General features: G+C 40.1%; 1 protein-coding gene across 1 annotated transcript in view; it reads left to right on the plus strand.

Annotated features, from left to right (window-relative positions):
- Positions 1 to 11110, plus strand: part of FHIP2A (FHF complex subunit HOOK interacting protein 2A) — a 61851-nt gene extending 50741 nt beyond the window's left edge. The window contains exon 17 of the mRNA XM_069461091.1: positions 10758 to 11110. Coding sequence (XP_069317192.1) covers positions 10758 to 10857 — 100 coding nt within the window. The 3' untranslated portion in view covers positions 10858 to 11110. The remainder of the gene's footprint in view (positions 1 to 10757) is intronic.
- Positions 11111 to 19481: the final 8371 nt, after the last annotated feature.

Here is a 19481-nt window from a genome sequence, read left to right on the forward strand (position 1 = left end):
TTCAAATAACACCCTTAGAAAGCTAACAAGTTATTAACACCCATGTGTGAATTAGTTTATCAGGTATCAAAATGACTAGGATTCTGAGAAAACTAAGGCCAGAGCAGCAAAATTTTTTAAGGAGAAAAGGGAAGAAGTTTCACATTGGCTTTTTCCTCCCTGTATATAGACTTCTCTTGAAAAGTCAGAAAGTACTAAAAACTAAAGCAAACCCACCTACAATCCATCACTATTGACATTTTTATGTATTTCCTTTCCAGTATTTTAGACATATATATTAATCTGTGAGGTCTACATAATTCTGTCTTATCCTTTTTATCCTAAACTATAATATGAACATTTTCTTATGCCTTCAAAATTCTCTGGAAGCATTGTGAATGGCTGCCTGGAATCCCATTGTATGAATAGACTTCAGACAACTGTGGTGCAACACCAGAGTCCATTTCATGCCTACACCTCACCGTACGCCCTGTTTTTATGCTCCTAGTAGAACACAGCTGCCTACTGTTGTTAGGTTTGCACACCCTCTTTCCACGAGGCCTACAAGACACAGCTGGAATCTCTTGAACCCAATTACAACATTTCATTTACTCTTCAGAATCATTGTATGAGAAAGGTACAAATATTCCAAATGTACAGATAAGAAAACCGAGGCTGAAGGAAATAAAGTCATAGTTGTTACAGGTAACCAGAATTTGAACTCAGGCAGCCAAAGCCCTCGGCATTGCCACAATGCTCGGAAATCTCTGGTGACTATATACTGACTTGATCTTAATGAAGGAGCTGACAATTGAAAGACTCTCATAAAATTGTGCATCATCTTAACATATCTCAAAAAAAGGAAAATCCAGTAGAGCCTTTAATCCCCATTTTACCTCTGCCCCCTGGGCCTTGGTTTAGGTAAGCCCCAGAATCAAATTAGAGAAGGCAACTGATTTCATCCTTAAAATGCAGAGTTATGCCACAGCTAGACTAAAGCACAGGTGAATAAATCCACATGGAAGGCTGAAATATACACACAACCTGGGGCACTAACACTTTTCAAGGTAATGATATGAGCAAAATTGTCCCCCACATAAAGCATTTTATAGCGGTTACCTATGTTATAGCCATCTCGTGAATCTCGGTGAGAGGGTATTCCCCCTTTCCCCAATAACAACACATGGTTGCTCAGCTGCCTTATATGGAACAGTGGGCTTGTTTAACTGCAGGGCTTTGGTTTTGTGGAGTAAAGGATTTATTCCTAACAGTTTTATTAAGATGTAATTCATACACTATACAATTCACCATTTAAAGTGTAGAGTGCAATGGCTTTTTAGTATATTCACAGAACTGTGCTTCCATCTCCACAATTTTAGAACATTTTCATTACTCCTAAAAGAAACTCATTCTCCTTAGCTGTCACCCCCATTCCTCCCACCCCAACACCCCACGTTAGGCAACCACAAATCTACTTCCCGTCTCTATAGATTTTCTATTCTGTGCATTTCACGTAAATGGAATCAAACAATATGTGGTTGCAGAGTGAAGTTTCAAGTTTGGGGCAAGAGCTGATTTGCTACAAGCAACAGAGGAAAGATTGAGAGCTCTATTATTGTCTTTCTCACTTAACACCAGGTGTCTCCCTGCTAAATAAGTAGTGAAAACCTATTTAAAGAATATTGCCTTGTAGCTGAGTGCCATGGTGCACACCTGTAGTTTCAGCTACTCGTGAGATTGAGGTGGGAGGATCCCTTAAGCCTAGGAGTTCAAGTCTAGCCTGGGTGATATAGTGAGATTCTACCTCAAAAAAAAAAAAAAAAATGAAAAAAGAATATAGAATGTTGGCTTGCAGGAAGCTAAATGGTCAGTCTTCACGTACGTCCAGCTCTGGATTACACAAAGCAATCACCGAGGGTCTTTGAGCACTGAACCTCCTGTCCTGTTTTCTCAGTTTCTAGCGAGGCAATTTAATTATGTGAGGGACTTGTTAGAAACACAGATTCCTGGGCCCCTTCCCAGGGATTCAATACCTCTTGTGTGGGGTGCAGGTATCCACATGTTAAGGAACTACTCCTAGGAATTGTGACGTGTGTAGGGCATGAGACACCACTGTAAAAGGCTTGGTTTTAGAGACAAGACAAAAGCTTCCTTTGCTTACACACTCCCCCCACCCCTCACTGCTAATCTATCTTCCTCGCAGCAGCAACAATGGGGACTTTACCTCCTTACAAGGCCCTCTCAATTCTTATATGGAAATTGCATTTTAGGGAGACCAGGAGAAACGTTCCAGTATAAAAATAACAGAAAGCCCTGGAAGCAATGTCAGACTGCTATTGCGGGAGAACAGCCTGAGCCAGGGAGGGGGCTTGGTGAGGTGAGCACGCTTCAGCCTCCTGCTCCCCTTCCTGGGCCTGGAATTTATCTCTTTCCGGTGAGCGGAAATGCTACCCTTCGCTGAGTCCCGCTTTATGCCTTTGATTTACAGAAGCTTCTCAACAAATAAATACAAGTTGATTGCTAGGTCACAGCCTCTTGGAGAGCTTTCCAGAAGTTTTCCAGAAGGGTAAGGAAGATGGACTGGAACAATATTTGAAAAATAATCCCAGTTGTTTATCACTTTGCTGGGGGCTGAGATGCTGATTGGATCCCTGCTCCTCACCACCACCCTACGAGGCAGACAGGGTTTTTGTGGCTACTTTTTTGCAAATAAAGAGAGGGAACTCAGAGAAGTTAAGAGATTTGGCCAAGATAAGCCAGCTGGCCAGTGGAAGCCTCTTCCTGGACCTTCCTCCCAGATTTCCAAGCCCCTGGGCTTGCCATGTTGCCTACAGCCATAAATATTTTAGAGAAGCCTGCTGGGATGTAAGGAACTTCAGAGACTTTTTGCCCCAGCTGTTTAGCCACAGAGCCTGGGTTTATGGAGCCACTAATTCATTCTGTCAATGCCTTATTGCCTGCAGAGCCTCAGCAGGAAGAACAAGGAAGATCTACACATTTCAAGGATGGCTAGTCCAGTGTAGTTCTCCCCAAATGCCCATTCTAGGGCATCTCAGAGCTCTCCTGGAAAAAACAAACACGACCTGATTTATTTGTAAGCCTAGGTGGCCAATCCATTTCCAAGACAGTCAAGACCTGGTCATTAATCATGCTAGTGAGAGAGTGTATGTGCGTGCACCTGTGTGTGCTTTGTTTGTTTGTAATGGCTTTGGTTTGATGAGGCTGCTTTTGGTTTTTCCTGTTTGGCCCGAATGTGGAGCACAAGGTAGGGTTTGCTGAACCGAACCAATACTGTGTGCTGCTATGTACACACGTCTGCTCGCTGGTGAACAGAAGAGACGTTCATGGGCTCTTTCTGAGCCAGCCTCAGCTCCTGGGCTGGCCTCCTAGGGAGGCTTCAGCAGCAAGCTCAGGCAGGCACCTCTCATCGAAGAATGAGGCAGAACTGTCCCCAGCATTTCTGGTGTTTGCACAGGACGGTAGGAGTTCTCATGGTTAGGGAGCCTACTATGTCCCATGCTCTTTGCTGGCATTATTTCCTCCTACCCTCAGAACAAGCCCACTCGGTACATACTCCAGTGCTTATCTTACGGATGAGGAAACAGGTTCAGAGAGAGGAGACAGACACTAGAGAAATTCCTACTTGTACAGCAAGGTCTACAAAAGATCACACCAGGAGGTATTGTAGTGGTGATTGAAAGGAAGATTTGGTCTGGGGTTAGAGAACACTTCATGAGCAAGTCCTGTTTTAGCTGGCTCTAGAAGGATGGCTAAGGGTTAGTGAAGGTGCAAGGTAGGGACAGGAAAGAGCAGCCAGGAGATGGGTGAGGATGAGTGAAAGCCTTGTGGCAGGGTGGGACACTGGGGCACTTAAAGAAAGCCAGAGTGATAGGAGTGGAGGACCAAGTTGGGGGGCGAGTCCAGAGATTGGGAAGGAGGGGAGGAGCCAGATGGGGGAAGGCCTTGGAGGCTAAGGATTTTGGACCAGCTTGTGATACTACAGCACTAAATAGTTTTTTAGATGAAACCTGGAATAGCAGGACTTTATATCACATTCTTCCCATGGGGAAATTTTCCAAGTTTCATGTGCCCATTTTCCAAGGGGATTTTGGAACACTAGCAGCGAATTCCTAAGATGTAGAGTGGCTCTACTGATTGTCAGTTCTCATCTTTTCATAGCTATGTATCTTAGCTTCCTGTCCACATTGTAAATTTCTTGAATTCAAAGACATCATGCTTTTTAGAACGTCCTTTCCCCACAACACACACCCCCCTCCAGCCCTAATTATTTACTATTAGATGAAGGGGATAAAAAAGATAAGGCATCTAATTGGTTTGTACTGGATAAAAATAAATGCATTATTCCATCTCAGCTTAATATGATAAAAGATTTTTTAATGTATTACAGGTCAAATCATGCCTCCCTCAGAAAAGGTGTGACCAGATAGTAAAGAGGCTGGTTTCCATTCTCCAGACACAAAAGTCCATCTGATTACAGTTATGTACAGAGTATATGTCTATCTCACTGTAGTTCTCAAACTCCCACTCAGTAAAATACAAATTAGTATAGAAATATGATATTAATTCTTTCTGTAAAATAGGCAAAGGGCAGAAAAAAATATTGAAACAAAGTATTTCAGAGGGTGCAGGAAAACAAACATCGTAAATGGAGAGCTTAATTTTTTTTCTTTCTGGAGACCATTTTTTCAACATATTTATCAAAAGTCTTAGAACTTTGCCCTGCTACTTGACACAAAATCCAACTTCTGTGAATTTATCCTAAAACAAAAAGCACAAATGTGTGTGAACATTTAGGTACAAATATGTATAACAAGTCATTGTTTAAAATAGAGAAAAAATTTTAAAATAATATATAATACTAATTATAATAAAATAAAACAGAAAAGCCAGAAGATAGGTGGGAATGAATGAAAGAAGGAGGAAGGGAAACCTGCTGGCAACAGAAAAAAGTTAAATTGTTGTATTGTGTACAGACATAAACACACACAGTATTCAGCTGTTACATGAGATATTCATGATAATTAGGTAAAGAAAGCAAACTGGAAAAGAGTACTACCTGAATTTCTCATTTGTGTTTGTATAGATCTACAGAAGCACAAGAAAATGGAAAAGTAGAATAAACACTAAACATTAAACAAGGATTGTATGGCATGGAGAGAGGCAGTTTATGGATGATTTTAATTTTCTCCTTTTTATGTATCTATACTTCTTAGATGTTCTGTAACAAACCTGTATTACTTTTATAAAAATACAAAAATCATCTGTTGATTTACCAATCCACTTGTAGGACTCTTTCCTAACAAAATAATCAGAGACATACTCATAGATTTGTTAGGATGGTCACTGGAGCATTATGTATAATGGTGGAAAAGTTGTAAATAAGCCAATTATCCCGTAATGAGAGAATGATTAGATAAATTATGGTATTGAGAATAAAAAAAAATTTAGTATTCCTAGGAAAAGGCTGATCGTTCTGTAACCATGGTAACATGTACCATTATAACCGGGTTTTAAATGTTTCTATCAGTCAGTGTAACTTCAGTGAAAAGGCTTTGGCAAACCAACCCATCAGTGATAGTCTCTTGTGTATGAAAGTCAGCCAATCAGGAATGGAGTTAGTCCAATAAATATATTTCTGAATGCCAAGCAAGCAACAACAGTCTTACTGGAATAACCTCATTTCTAGAGTTGATGTCAATCTATTTATACCCCTCAAAATCCTGCCAATCCCTGAACTTCATGCTTCCCAAAAATCCTGTACAAAAATCATTATTCTGCTCAGTGAGATTGTGCCTGACCAGCACACCCTTCCTTACTACAATAAGCAATAAATTCAGCTTTGTGTTACGTGGCATTGTGTGTGTGTACACAATAAATCCAGGTGTGTATGTCTATGTATACACACACTAAGGGAGCACACATACATGCTTATATACAAACATATTACGTAACATCATGCATTCATTACAAATTTTGTTTTCAAAGACCATATAATGACAAGAAAAAGCCAAAATATATTATGTAAAAAAGCTGAACACAAAACTGTGTATTTATGATCCCAATGAGAGAGAGACAGAAGAAAATACACAAAAATTTTAAAATATGTATCTGGGTTGTGAGAGTATGGGTGATTTTTATCTTCTATATTTTTTCTTAGATTTTCCCTCCAAAACCCACAATGGCCATTTATACCTTTTAAAATAAGGGGGAAAGATTGTTTCTTTAAAAATCTTGGTTTAACATTATAGCACTAAACCAGTTTTTTGTTTGTTTGTTTGTTTGTTTTGTTTTTGTTTTTTGAGACAGAGTCTCTCTCTGTTGCCTCAGGTAGAGTGCAGTGGTGTCATCATAGCTCACTACAACCTCAAACTCCTGGGCTCAAGCGATCCTCCTACCTCAGCCTCCCAGGTGGCTGGGACTACAGGAGCCTGGCCAATTTTTCTATTTTTAGTAGAGACAGGGTCTCACTGTTGCTCAGGCTGGTCTTGAACTGCTGAGCTCAAGCAATCCTTCCCACCTTGGCCTCCCACAGTGCTAGGATTACAGGCATCCACCACTGTGCCCAGCCCTAAATCAGTTATTTTTAAATGCCATCTGAAAAGTTTAAGACCTCCTTATGAGTTTGCCTCCTCCTCCTTCTCCACCTTCTTCTTCTTTTTTGAGACAGGGTCTCACTTTGTCACCTGGGCTGGAGTGCAGTGGCACCATCATAGTTCACTGCAGTCTCAAACTCCTGGGTTCAAGTGATCCTCCTGCCTCAGCCTCCCAACTAGCTAGGACTACAAGGGTGTGCCACAATACCTGGCTACTTTTTAAAATTTTTGGTAGATATAGGGTCTTACTATATTTCCCAGGCTGGTCTTGAACTCCTGGCCTCAAGCCATTATCTAGCCTCGGCCTCCCAAAGTGCTGGGATTACAGGTATGAGCTACTGAGCTTGCCATATGTCCTTCTCATAAGATTCTTTAATGATAATAGGCCGTGATGTTAATCCAAAGCCCGCCATTCAACAAATAGTTATTGTGTGCCTGTGTGCCAGGCACCACATTAGGCACTCAAGTTCTAAGATGATAATGTTTAGTGATGTAACACTTTCCTGAAAACTATGCCAAAAAGGACATTTTCATGAACTGGACTAAGCATATGAAATTGTGCTCCTCCCTTCAAACATGTTCAACTGCTTATTATTATTGCAGACCATCCACATAGCAAGTAAAGGCAAGAAATGGAGTATAGGTGTTTGTTAGGCAGGACTGTGAATAATTATCTATGAAATGCAACAATGAAAAACTGGGAAGCAGCCTAGACTGGGTAGCAGAGAGAGAAAAGTATATTGTAATTTCTCTTACTATCTTTTTCTTTACTTTGGAGGGAGAGAGCTTCAGCTTCTTCTTTTCTTAATAAAAATAGTGTCAATGTCCTAATTGCATTTAATTAAGCCATATTTCTAGTGCTGAGAATGTGGAGAGATGCACTGGAGCCTGCTGTTCTCCATTTCCTAATTCATGCAAGCAGCTCTTAAATGGGTAAGAAATGATGATTGAATATTGTGAGCAGGCACAATAGTTAATCTCATGTGAATAGGCAGTAGGAGTGGAATGTGTTTGTCTTGAGTTTGTTAGAAAGGTTTTCGTGATCAAATACTGAAAGAGGATTTTCCCCATTTTCTTCCTGCTGACAATGCATCACTGATAGTTTGACTTAATGAGGTTCTTAGATTTAATAAAATAGAAAAAGGCAGTGAGCCATTTCCCAAAATGACTTGAAAGAAATACTTGGCAGAAATAATTGAGATTCAGAGATTACTGATCCATAGAACTCTATCAATTCCTACCACCCTAAACTATGCTCACTTGCTCTATATTTCCTCCTGATTTTAGAATTCACCCAGTTGCTGCCTCGGTGGCAGCAACTTCCCTTAATAGAGGCCATTTTTCATGAACTATGAGATGCTAAGGAATTAATCAAAATTTTCCATGAGTAAGCAGTAAATTGAGTCTGTACAATCCTTGATAATGATACCTTAGTTTTGTATAATCTTTGGTCCCCAACCCTTTTGGTACCAGGGACCAGTTTCATGGAAGGCAATTTGTCCACAAACGGGGTGGGGTGGGGGTTGGGGTAGGTAGAGCTCAGGTGGTGATGTGAGTGAGCAGCTATAAATACAGATGAAGCTTCGCTCACTCACTTGCCAGTTCCTAATCTTCATGCAAGACAATTTTCCAAGGACAGTGAGGGTGGAGGTGGGGGAACCGCAATGCTAGAGTTTACATAGTGCTTTCATAGACCTTTAACTCATTCAGTTCTCATTCTAATCCTGCCAACTGGGGACTAGTATCCTGACTTTACAGTTGAGAAAACTGAGGCTCAGAATCCTTAAGTGAGTTGTCCAAGATTTCACAGTGAGTAAATGGCAGAATTCAGACCTAGGTCTTACAGCTCCATGTCTGGTGCTTGATCTAGTCTCCCTGAACTCCTATGCTTAAAGGAGCAAAAAAGAACATTCAGATCTGAGGTATGAGGACCTGGACTGAAGTCCTGGACCCTGCCTCTTGTGAGCAGGTGATGCGAGGCACACCAGTTAGCCTCTCCAAATCATATAGTTTTCTGATTTGGAAAACAGAAACAGCCATGCCAGTTATCAATTTATTATTATCTCTCAGCTCCAAATCCACCCTTCATTGCCCTACTTTGTGATACTGAAGCCTCCTGGAAGATGAGACAGCCACCTGCCATTTGGGGTGACCTATGCTACTCAGCCAACAAGCAGAAAAAGGTGTTAATCTCTTGGCCAGAATGATTGATCCCAACTACAAGCAGAAATTGAGTTGCTACTACATGGTGGGGGTAAGAACTATGTCTGGAACACAGAGGATTATCTAGAGATCCTCTTAGTACTTCTCTGCTCAATAGGAAAGGTTAATAGTAAACTATAGAAACAAAGCAAACAAAAATCAGGATGACAGAGAACTCAAACCCTTAGGGAATGATGGTTTGGGTCATTTCACCAGGTTAAGAATCCTGACCATCTGATGTTCTCCCTGAGAGTAAAATAAATACAGAATGGATTGTAGGAGAAGGAAGTCATAGACTGTCATCTATATTCTCTTACAAAAATGAGGGCTGTGGTAGATTTGCAGATTTTCTCTTTGCTCATTATTTGTATAATATAAACACATTCTTCTTGCTCTTTCCCACTATTATATATAAATTGTTGGAGGTTAACTTTATAATTTAGTCTCGATGTGCAAAAATATTCATTGGCATTACAACAGAATTTGAAAGTTATTATGATTGGGACTGTTTATCTCCCCATTTTGAGTAAACAGTGAGCACTTTCTCATTTTTATGAAGGAAAACTGTATTTTGTTAGGTGGAAATACAGAGGTGTTTTGTTTTTGCATAGGTGTTCAAAAGTCTGTAAAAGGGTGCCTGTGGAAGTGATGGAACCAAAGGGGAGGACTGTACCAGTTATGAGTTTGTTGTTTCTTAGTTCCCTTTGTTGCCCTGCTTTGTGACACTGTGAGCCTGGGCCCTGTAAGAATTCTCCTTTGCCAGCTGGCACTAGGTAAAATTTCGTCACAAGAGAGTGCTATAGGGACACTGCAGGTGGAAAGGGCTTCCTTTGGTTACAGTGTATTCTTTCTGCTGCTATGGCACAGCTGCAAATGGCATACATATAGGACAACCAGGGGCACTCATACTCTTGCAAATTTTGCTGGCACTCTGATGACAGGCTCGTGGTTCCCTGCTCACCAGCCTTAGCCCACCAGCTGGTAACCAGCTCTGGACTGAGACAACTCAGCAAACTTCTCCACCATCCAGTGGGTTACAGCACACTCCTCCTGCCCCTAACATGGTCTGAAACTCAGCCTACCTTCCAAGTTTGTTCTTTTCTTGGTTGCTTTCCCAGACTCCTAGATTATTTTGCAGAGTTCTCTTTTTATCTCCTCTCAGTTGCTAACTCCCTATTACCACTTAATAATTCTTTGTATGACATTTTTCCTGTTAAAATTTCTGATGGTATTTCTATCTCTTGACTGGACCCTGACTGATACAATAATGATACTGGTTTTGCATATCTCACAGGGTTATTATGATGCTTAAATAAGCTTATACTTGAAAGCACTTTGAAATTTTTAAAGAATTTGATAAATCGTTGCATTAATAAGCTCTGGATGTATCATCCTTCTGATAGCCATGGTATTTTAGTCTCCTCACACACTAACTCTGGGCTTGGTCATAAGATTTGCTTTGGCCAATGGGAAGTCTACACACATGATATAAGCAGAAGCTTGGTAAACATGTGTACATTGTGGCTGGCTCCTGAACACGGCCCTGAGACTGCCATTTGAAGAACCATCTGGCCTCCTTGAGGATGGGCAATAACATGGGTGAGCTAAGCAAGACCAACAGAAGACTCAGCCACTTAACCCACAGAACCAAGGAAATAAAAAATCATTGTTGTTTTAAGACACTAAGTTTAGGGATGATTTCTTGCACAGCAATAAATTACTGATGCAATTATAACTGAAACAGTAACTGAAAAAATATATAAGTTAAAATATTGGTAAAAACATTTTCTGTGGGAAGTGACTGAAATCTAACTCAAGCTAGCATATACGCAAAAGGGTATTTATTGGTTCACATGGCTGAAAAGTCTAGAATTTGGTGAAGCACAGCTAGATCCACATTTATCATCAGGGCTGAGCAGTCTTCCCTTCTCCATTTCTTGATCTACTTTCCTTCATCCTCAGGCAGGCTTTTCCTTCATGGTGGCAAGATGGATTCCAGCAGCTCTTACATCCTCACAGCTCTAAGTTCAGCAGAAAGAGACTCTCTCAATGGTTTGCATAAACAATCTTGGGCTTTGGATTACCTACCCATCCTTAAACAAATCACTGTGGTTAAGGGAGAGGGATATGCTGATTGGCAAATCTGAGTCACATGTTCCACTCTTGGAACTTTGGTCTGGCCAGGCTCACCCAAAACAAGGAAGCTGAAAGTGTTGGCCCAAAGAAAATCAGGGGGCTATTACTGGGAGAAAGGATTCCAACACAAGTATCAATAATACTGTTCTCAATAAAACATTACCTGGTAGTTCATTAAAGATACATTCTTTTGGTCTTTCTTGGTCGGGAATCATTTGAATCACAGGAATATAAATGACTTCAGGAAATGGGAGAGCTTGTTGGAAATGTACAGGATACTCGTGTATACACAAGCAATGCGGCTAGGTCTCCTAAAGAATTATATCCCAAAACTAGAAAGTCATAAAGAGCCTTTTCTCTTTCTCTCTCTCCTCTTCAAAATTCATAATTATGTGGTGTTTTGTCTCTGTTTTTCATCGATATTTAATTTTTAACTCTTTCATTTCTGTGGAAACCCATTCTGTGAAGTTTGGTTGAAGCTGACCCAACTTTCTGCCCCAGAGGTAGGCACATCTCCCAGACTAGCCAATCAGAGTATGCCATCTTCCTGACTAGCCAATCAGAGCACCTCATCTTCCTTGCCACAGTGGCGAATCCTGTTTGGTCATGTCATCCAAGCTAGGTCAATCAGAGTCCTTCTTCTGCCACAGTTATCCTGAGTCCATTTTCCTCAGGGGGTTCCTAAGTTAATTATATGTGTATTGAATTCCCATGGCCATCATGATTGGCATAAGAGAATGAGCTTGTTTGAGAGCGGAGGAGAGAAAAACAGCCTAAAGACGTAAGATCAACCACAACATGAAGCTTCAGGCCTTTTATTGATAATTGCTTGTGCCCTGGGCTGGTGCTTCAAGCTTGAGAAACTTCTCAGAGTCTGTCTAACTTTGCTCAGCTGCTCCAAGCTATTTCTCTTGGGAGCCAAAATTCCCAAAGTTATGAGGAATAACTGTGGAGGAGGCGATTCTCTAAACTGTCTTTACAAAACGTAAAAATATTTCCTTACAGAGACCTTACTCTTTAAAAAGGAATCCAAGTTGAAAATCCCTTTTACATTCCAGTTGTATTAGTTTCCTGTTGCTGCTATAAACTTGGTGAGTTGAAACAACACAAATTTATTATTGTACAGTTTTGGAGGTCAGAAGTTACCAGTGGGTCAGCAGAGCTGTGTTCCTGCTGGAGGCTCTGGGGAGGAACTGACTTCCTTGCTTTTTCCAGCTACTGGAAGCTGCCCACATTCCTTGGCTCATGGCCCCATTCCAACAGCAGCATCACTTCAATCTCTGCTTTCATCATCACATCTTCTTTTCTGACTTTGACCTTCTTTCTTCCCCCTTATAAGGACTCTTGTGATTACATTGGACTCATCTAGTTAATCCAGTATAATCTTCCCCTATCAAACTCTTTAATTAAGTCGTATCTACAAAGTCCCTTTGTCATGTAAAATAACAAATTCACAGGTTCCAGGGATTAGGACTAGTGTCTTTGTCAAGGGGGGCATTATGTAGTCTATTTCACAAAGGTACTCACTTGTTTTTTTTAAAAAACTGTATCACCCCAAAAATATTGTAATGAAAATAGTGATAGCCAACCATTTAAAAGACACGTTCTCTAAGTAAAAGCATCTAGCTCAAATAATCTGTCATTCTGCTTTCTTCTTGGTAAGGAAAGACACTGGAATTTCCAGCATATTAACTTCCTTTGTAGGGTTTCTACTGTTCCTACTTTTCTTAAAATATATTCATTTTAATCCTTTTTAATCTGTACTTGTGCAGAAAAGTAAAATATAGACAGGGATAAGAAAAGATAGAAATATATTTGAGCAAGATGTAGACTATAAGGTGGGCAAAAATTCAGAAGTAACTTCTTAGCACTGCTTCAGAAAGGGAGGAAAAAAGATAGAAACAGCAAAGACATACCAAAAATATTTGCCATTCTCATAAAATGGAACTTGAGTGAGAGGAAGGTATAACCTCCGACTTGGAGGATGATGAAGGCCAGAGAAAGATTCTTTCACTTGACCACATTTCAAAACAATACAAAGCAAGTAATTCTTTCTTAGAGTAAATGGCAAAGGGAATCGATTTTTAAATTACTTTTAAATCATAAAATCCCACAATTGCAACAACATTTTAGGTAGTCATCTGGCAGTTTACCAGGAACTTTATTGGAGGAAAAAAAATCCAGGAAGACATTTAATGAGAAGCGCTAATAAATGCATGTCTCTGTTGTATTGAAGCTAACTTCTCTTCTTATTGAGTTTTCATCTTAGAAAAAGATTACTTATGAGAGGTGAGCATTTGTAAAGACAAAAAACCTGTCATGAAAGTATAGGAGAAAATATGACATTTTATGAATTTGATAAAACTGTATATAAAGGGATGCCTGGCTGAGAGTGGACTTCAAGATTTTCTGCAACTTTGATGATTAGAAGCTTTTTAAAGTATCAGATTAAGTCTGTAAGCAGGTTGTGTTTTTCTCAAAAGATGGAGGCTTGAATTCAATATATATTTCCCACATTTATGTCAGTCTTCTTTCTTCATCAATGGAAATGGAATTATTTCTGGGTGAATTATCTAAAAATCAACTTTCCAAATGCCAATTTACAGAAATTTAATTTACCCAATGACAATTTGCCAAAGAAACAATTCTCCAAATTAATCCAATTTACTGATTTATCAAAAAACTATTTTAAAAATTATTTCAGTGTTATTTCTTACCTTTTGTACATTAAATTAATGTAAAAGAATATCCCAAATTAATGAGAAGTAGCTTATACAACCCTGCCATGTAGTAAATGCTAAAATTTTAATTTCTAACCAGGAAAAATATACAGAGACACAGTAGCAGTTTGCAGAAAGACTCAGTGTGAAAAAGGAAAATTATTCAACCTAGTATAAAGAATACCTAAAGAGGGTTAGCATAGCAGACTGTATGATTAATAGTTCAAAATCGAGTTACCTTAACCATGAACATGAAATTGTAAAGGAAGAATTTAAAAAAGATTAAAAGTCCTAAAAAAGCTAAATTAAGCCATGAACCAGAAAGCAATGAGAACAATCACATCATGTAATAAACTAGGGCTACGAATAATAAAAATTACAAACCATTTTTGCTTGAAAAAAGTGGAGACAGTATCTTATAAGTAATAAAATATTAGAAAAACATAAAATTATACTCTAAAGATGACATTAAAAGAATTAGAAAGTAATTAGCTGGGCACGGTGGCATGCACCTGTAGTCCCAGCTACTCCAGAGGCTGAGGCAGAAGGATCACTTGAGCCCAGGAGTTTGAAACCAGCCTGGGCAACATAATGAGACCCCATTTCTACAAAAAGTAAAAAAATTATTTAGGTGTTTTGACTTGAGCCTGTAGTCCCAGCTACTTGGGAGGCTGAGGCAGGAGGATTGCTTGAGCCCAGGAGTTTGAGCTTTCAGTGAGCTATGATCACACTGCTGCACCCCAGCCTGGGCGACACAACGAGATCCCGTCTCAAAAAAGATTTAGAAAGAAATCAGTGTAAACATAAAAATTCCTCAATGAAACATTAAAATGTTTGTTTTTGATATTAAATATATTCATGAGAAGACTAAACCATGCTAAAACCATAATCTGTAGCCATTGACTGACTGACTATTCCTTAATACACTGCTATGGAGACAAAATCAGAACCAGTCAACCAAATCTTCACAGGAATCTTCAAAAGCTGTTCAAACTATCACATCCAATTTGAGATGCTGCAAAACTGAGTGGATAAAATCCACTATATATTGCTCTAAACTTTATAAATAAACTAAAAGAAAAAAGGTTTTAGTTAACATTTACTTTTATTGAACGGGTCATCTTTTGCCAGATGACATGACTCAAGTGATTGACATCCTTCAGTGGCTCCTCATGGCTCTTAGAAAACTCCAAACTCTTTCCACAGCCTACCAGGTCTTCCCACGGTAAAGCTTCCACCTACTTTTCTTTTCTCATCTCACCTTCAGTCAGCGTGCTGACCCCTTTATGTTCTAGAAAGTCCCCTTCTGCTCTTTCTGACTTCAACACATTTGCTCTTGATATTATAGTTCCTCTGCTAAGAGGACCTGCGGTTCACTTCTCATCTTTCAGGTTTCAACTCAAATATCATTTCCTCAGGGTGGCCCTCCCCAGGATCACCCTAAATAAAATTTCCTTCCCCAGTTCCTCTCCAATTATCCTGTTCATTTCTTTAAAACAAACAAACAAACCAAAAAACCACTACTACTGGAGGCTATTGGGTTTATTCTTGCCTTTGTTTCCTTATTATCCATCTTTCTCACTAGAATGTAAGCGCCATGAGTGTTAAAGTGATATTTTAAACCTAGTACCTTTTCCTGACCCAGAATTGATACTGTGTAAGTATTTGTTGAATGAATCAAAGGATACATTTATCATTGAGAACAGACTGCTCCTTAATTTAAAGAAAAAAAATCACTCAGCTGGGTTTTTTAGTAATGTGAAAATAAAGCAAAGATGGGGTCTTTTGAGACAATGTGTTTTCTGCCAGTCATTCTTACCCCATTTCCAAACGAATGGAAGATTCCTTTTCCACTTGAAAACATTTCCCCACCTAATGGAAAAGTACTTGATTCTAGAATGCGCTGACTGCAGGGATTTGGAAGGATTTGTAATAGGCTGTCTATGGAGAGTCCATGTAAGAATGACTCATCTTTAAAGAGTTGTCATTGAAGACAAATCTGTGAGAGAGTGTAGGTGCATGGATCAGCATAAATCAGCCAGTTGCCCATCTGGGAATTAAGTCTGCTTGTATACATCAATATCTTCTTTGGGAGGCTTGCTTCCAAAGGGTACTTCAGAGACAACAATATTAATCCCTAGAATTACCTCAGAGGAAGAGATGAAAAGAGTCCCATTACATTTGCAACCTGTGTGCCCCAGGCAACCTCTGACTCTCTTCACTTTCCACTGAACTCTTGTCATTGAAGAGAAGCTAATTAGAAGTCAGAAAGAGGTTAAAGTTCCCCCAAAGACAGAATTTCAAACAGAGAATTGGGAAAACTTTTCCACGTTTGTCAATAAGAAGTGGTTTTCATAGCCATTAAGGTGACTCTCAAGTTCACCTTCAAGCAAGATTTTGAGAAAACTGGGGTAAGCCTCAATCTATTTTTACTCAATGGACTGAAAGGAAAAGGGAAAGAATCTAGACATTGTTTGCCTGTCCTAGGTAAATCAATAAGGAAGCTGCTCTTTTTTCGAAGACTTGTATGGGCTTAATGATCCTCAAATCCTGAGCTTAGAATTTAAAATATGTGTGTATATAATTGTTGTAAATAATGTATATAATTGTTGTAAATCACCGTGAAGCACTAGTTGCCAATAAAAGATTTAATGAAAATGCATGTGGAACACTGACTATAAATTGTTATACATATTATCATCATCTAGTCAAATATTTATCTTTTCTGGGGACTGTCTGCCCATGGGGATTGGTAATGAGATATTGAGCCTTTTGCCAGTAATATTTTGTCTCAAATTGAGCCCAGCTTTAGGAGGAAAAAACATTGTCGTCATCTCAGTTTTCACTGCCTGCTTTTTGTGAAGAGGCAGGAGGATACTGTCAGAATTGGCCCTAGGGAAAACCAGAAAGTCAAGATTGGCTTTCACTCTTCCTTTTCCCTGTTTGTCACCCCTTCTTCCCTCTCATTTCCTTAGGGTCTTTGTTTCTCATTTCCTTAGGGTCTTCCTGTTATCCCCCCACATTCCTGAGGGTTTGCAACGTACGGTCCCAACAAGGCAGCTCCCTTTGCTGGGACCTCCATCTTTCCTCTGTTCTATCAGAATATACTCTCTGCTCTTTTGAAGGTAGAGAAACTCTTCAGGTCTTTAGTATGGCTGTCACTGTGGCCCTCACGCCTTAGAAATGAAGTTGCCCTTGGAGAGTTAAACTCTAAATGAATTCCTAATGGATCAGAGCAGAGATTGGTAAGTACCTTAAAGTGATGGAATGGCTCCCCAGGCAGTAAGAATGGACATTAACCAGATTGAAGGTATTAATATGTATCTAAAGAAGCAGGGCAGGGAGAGGGGAGGGCTTGGTCAATCAAGGAGGTAGAAATCACTCACCAAAGACAAGAGTAGGCGTGTCCATGCAAGCACTGACTGTAGGTGGAGGCCCTTCTGACTGACTGCCTTCTTACTGTAGTCCTGAGTAGATGCCACCAAACGTCCAAGTTGTCAAACTCTTACCTCCCTCCTCCAGCTTCTTCCATTCTCTCCAAGCAACTGTCTGATAATTTGACTTCCCACGGAGCTAGAAATGCCCAAATAGGACCAGTCCACCGTGTTCCTCTGTGGGTGGTGGGTGGATAAATTGTGGAGATGTCATATGGTCTGTAATTAAAAGAAATGCAAATTTCACACTGTTATGGGTTGAATTGTGTCCCCCTAAAAGATAGTTATGTTTAAGCCCCAGTCTTCCCAGTACTTAAAAATGTGACCTTATTTGGAAACAGGATCATTGTAGAAGTAATTAGTTAAGTAAAAATCAGGTCAAATTGGAAAAGGGTGGGCTTTTAACCCAATACAACTGGTGTCCTCATAAGGAGAGGGAAATTTGGACGTGGACACAGACACGTGAAGATGCCATGTGAAGATGGAGGCCAGATTGGAGTGATACTGTCACAAGCCCAGGAACATGTGGGGCTACCAGAAGCTGGAAGAGATGACGTAGGATTCTCCCCTAGAGACTTCGAAGGGGTCATGGCCCTTCCAACAACTTGATTTTGGGCTTCTCACCTCCAGAACAAATTTCTGTTGTGTAAAGCCACCCAGTTGGTAGTAATTTGTTAGGACAGTCCTAGGAAACTAATACACATATTTAAGAAGAAAAAGCACCTAATGGCTTCATAAGCCCACAGTGTATGAAGTGAAGTGTTCCAGGAGAAACTGTTTAAGAGACCTGGGGCTGGGTCCAAAGGGGAAGGTTTAGGATAAGAGGGTTTGAGGTCGTGAAGTCCTCTCATAGTCTGTTTGGGCTCCTATAACAAAATACCTTAGATTGGGTTATTTACAAACAACAGAAGTTTTTTGCTTATGGTTCTAGAGGCTGGAAAGTCCAAGATCAACACGCCAGTAGATAATTGTCTGGTGAGGGCCTGTTCCTCATAGACCGCAGCTTCTCTCTGTGTCCTCACATGGCAGAAGGGCACACAGGCTCTGTCAAGCCTCTTTTGTAAGAGCACTAATTCCATTCATAAAGGCTCTGGCCCTCGTGACCTAATCATTGCCCAATGGCCCCACCTCTTAATAACATCACCTCGGGGGTTAGGTTTCAATATATGAATTTTGGGGGAATATAAACATTCAGACCATAAGTCCCCTCTCAGAAATAGAATCTGAAAGTGCAGAACCCATCTGGCTCCTATTTCCCATAACTGAATAAAACAAGGGAGCCAGGAATTGGAACTTTAAGTTTTTAATGTCTCTCTGTTTTCTCATTGTGATTAGCAGTAAAAATCCTTGAGTAACATATGTAGCAAGAAAGAGTAGTTGAGAGGGGCTGTGGTCCCAAGAGTTGGATAATGGGGAAGGCTCTTGCACCCTATTGCCTGGTTTAGGGGAAAAGAATCCCAAAGGATCATGGAGATAGGAAGAGAAAACTGGGTGTTGGTCCCACAGTCTCCCCTTTGGCTTTAGAGGGGGTCCTGGGAAATCGCTCAGGAATCACCACTTCATTTGTCTCATGAGCAATATTTTCCTGACTTCCCTAGTCTTACTCATGTCCATAAATTATATAACTATTCCCTTCATTACTCAAGCCAGAAATCTAGGAGTCATCCTCAGTTCTTCCCTTTCTTTCACTCTCTCCTCCCTCATATCATAGAGTTTATCTCCAAATACATTTCCTTTCCCACCACCTGTCCTTTACTTACCATCTCCACAATCCTTACTTAGTCCAGTTTTGCACCCTTGTTTGCCTGGAGGCCACAGCAACCTTCCAATTGGTCTCCCCACTTTCACTCCTCCTCCTCTAATCCTTTCTTCACTCAACGGCAAAAGCGATCTGCTTAAACAAAAATTTGATCATAAAACTCTCCTGCTTAAAATCATCCATTTCGCTAAAAATAAAATCCTAAGTTTTTACAACAGCTGACAAAGCATTTTACAATTGAATCCTGCCTCTCTTTCCCTTGTTCCCTCCATTCTAGCTGCATAGTTCTTTCAGTTTCTCTACCTGGAACTCTTTCCCACCACAGGGCCTTTGCACATGCAATTTCTTTTAACTGGAATGTTCTACCCACAGTATCATGGCTAGCTACTCCCTAGCCTCAGTTTCAGTTAAATGTCACCTCTGAGAGGCCTTCCTTGGAACCACCCACATCTACTAATCTTTATCACAGCACCTCATTTGTTCCTTCATAGTAAGTATTATAACTTGCAATTACTTGGTGTCTCTCTCTTGCTCTCTCTCTCTCTCTCTGGAAGCTTCATAAAAGTAGGGACCATGATTGTCTTGTCCACCACTGTATCCCCAGGTTCTAGCACAGAACCATAATAAGAACTCAATA

This window comes from Eulemur rufifrons, chromosome 28 (genome assembly GCF_041146395.1).
Source record: "Eulemur rufifrons isolate Redbay chromosome 28, OSU_ERuf_1, whole genome shotgun sequence".
Taxonomy (NCBI): Eukaryota; Metazoa; Chordata; class Mammalia; order Primates; family Lemuridae; genus Eulemur; species Eulemur rufifrons.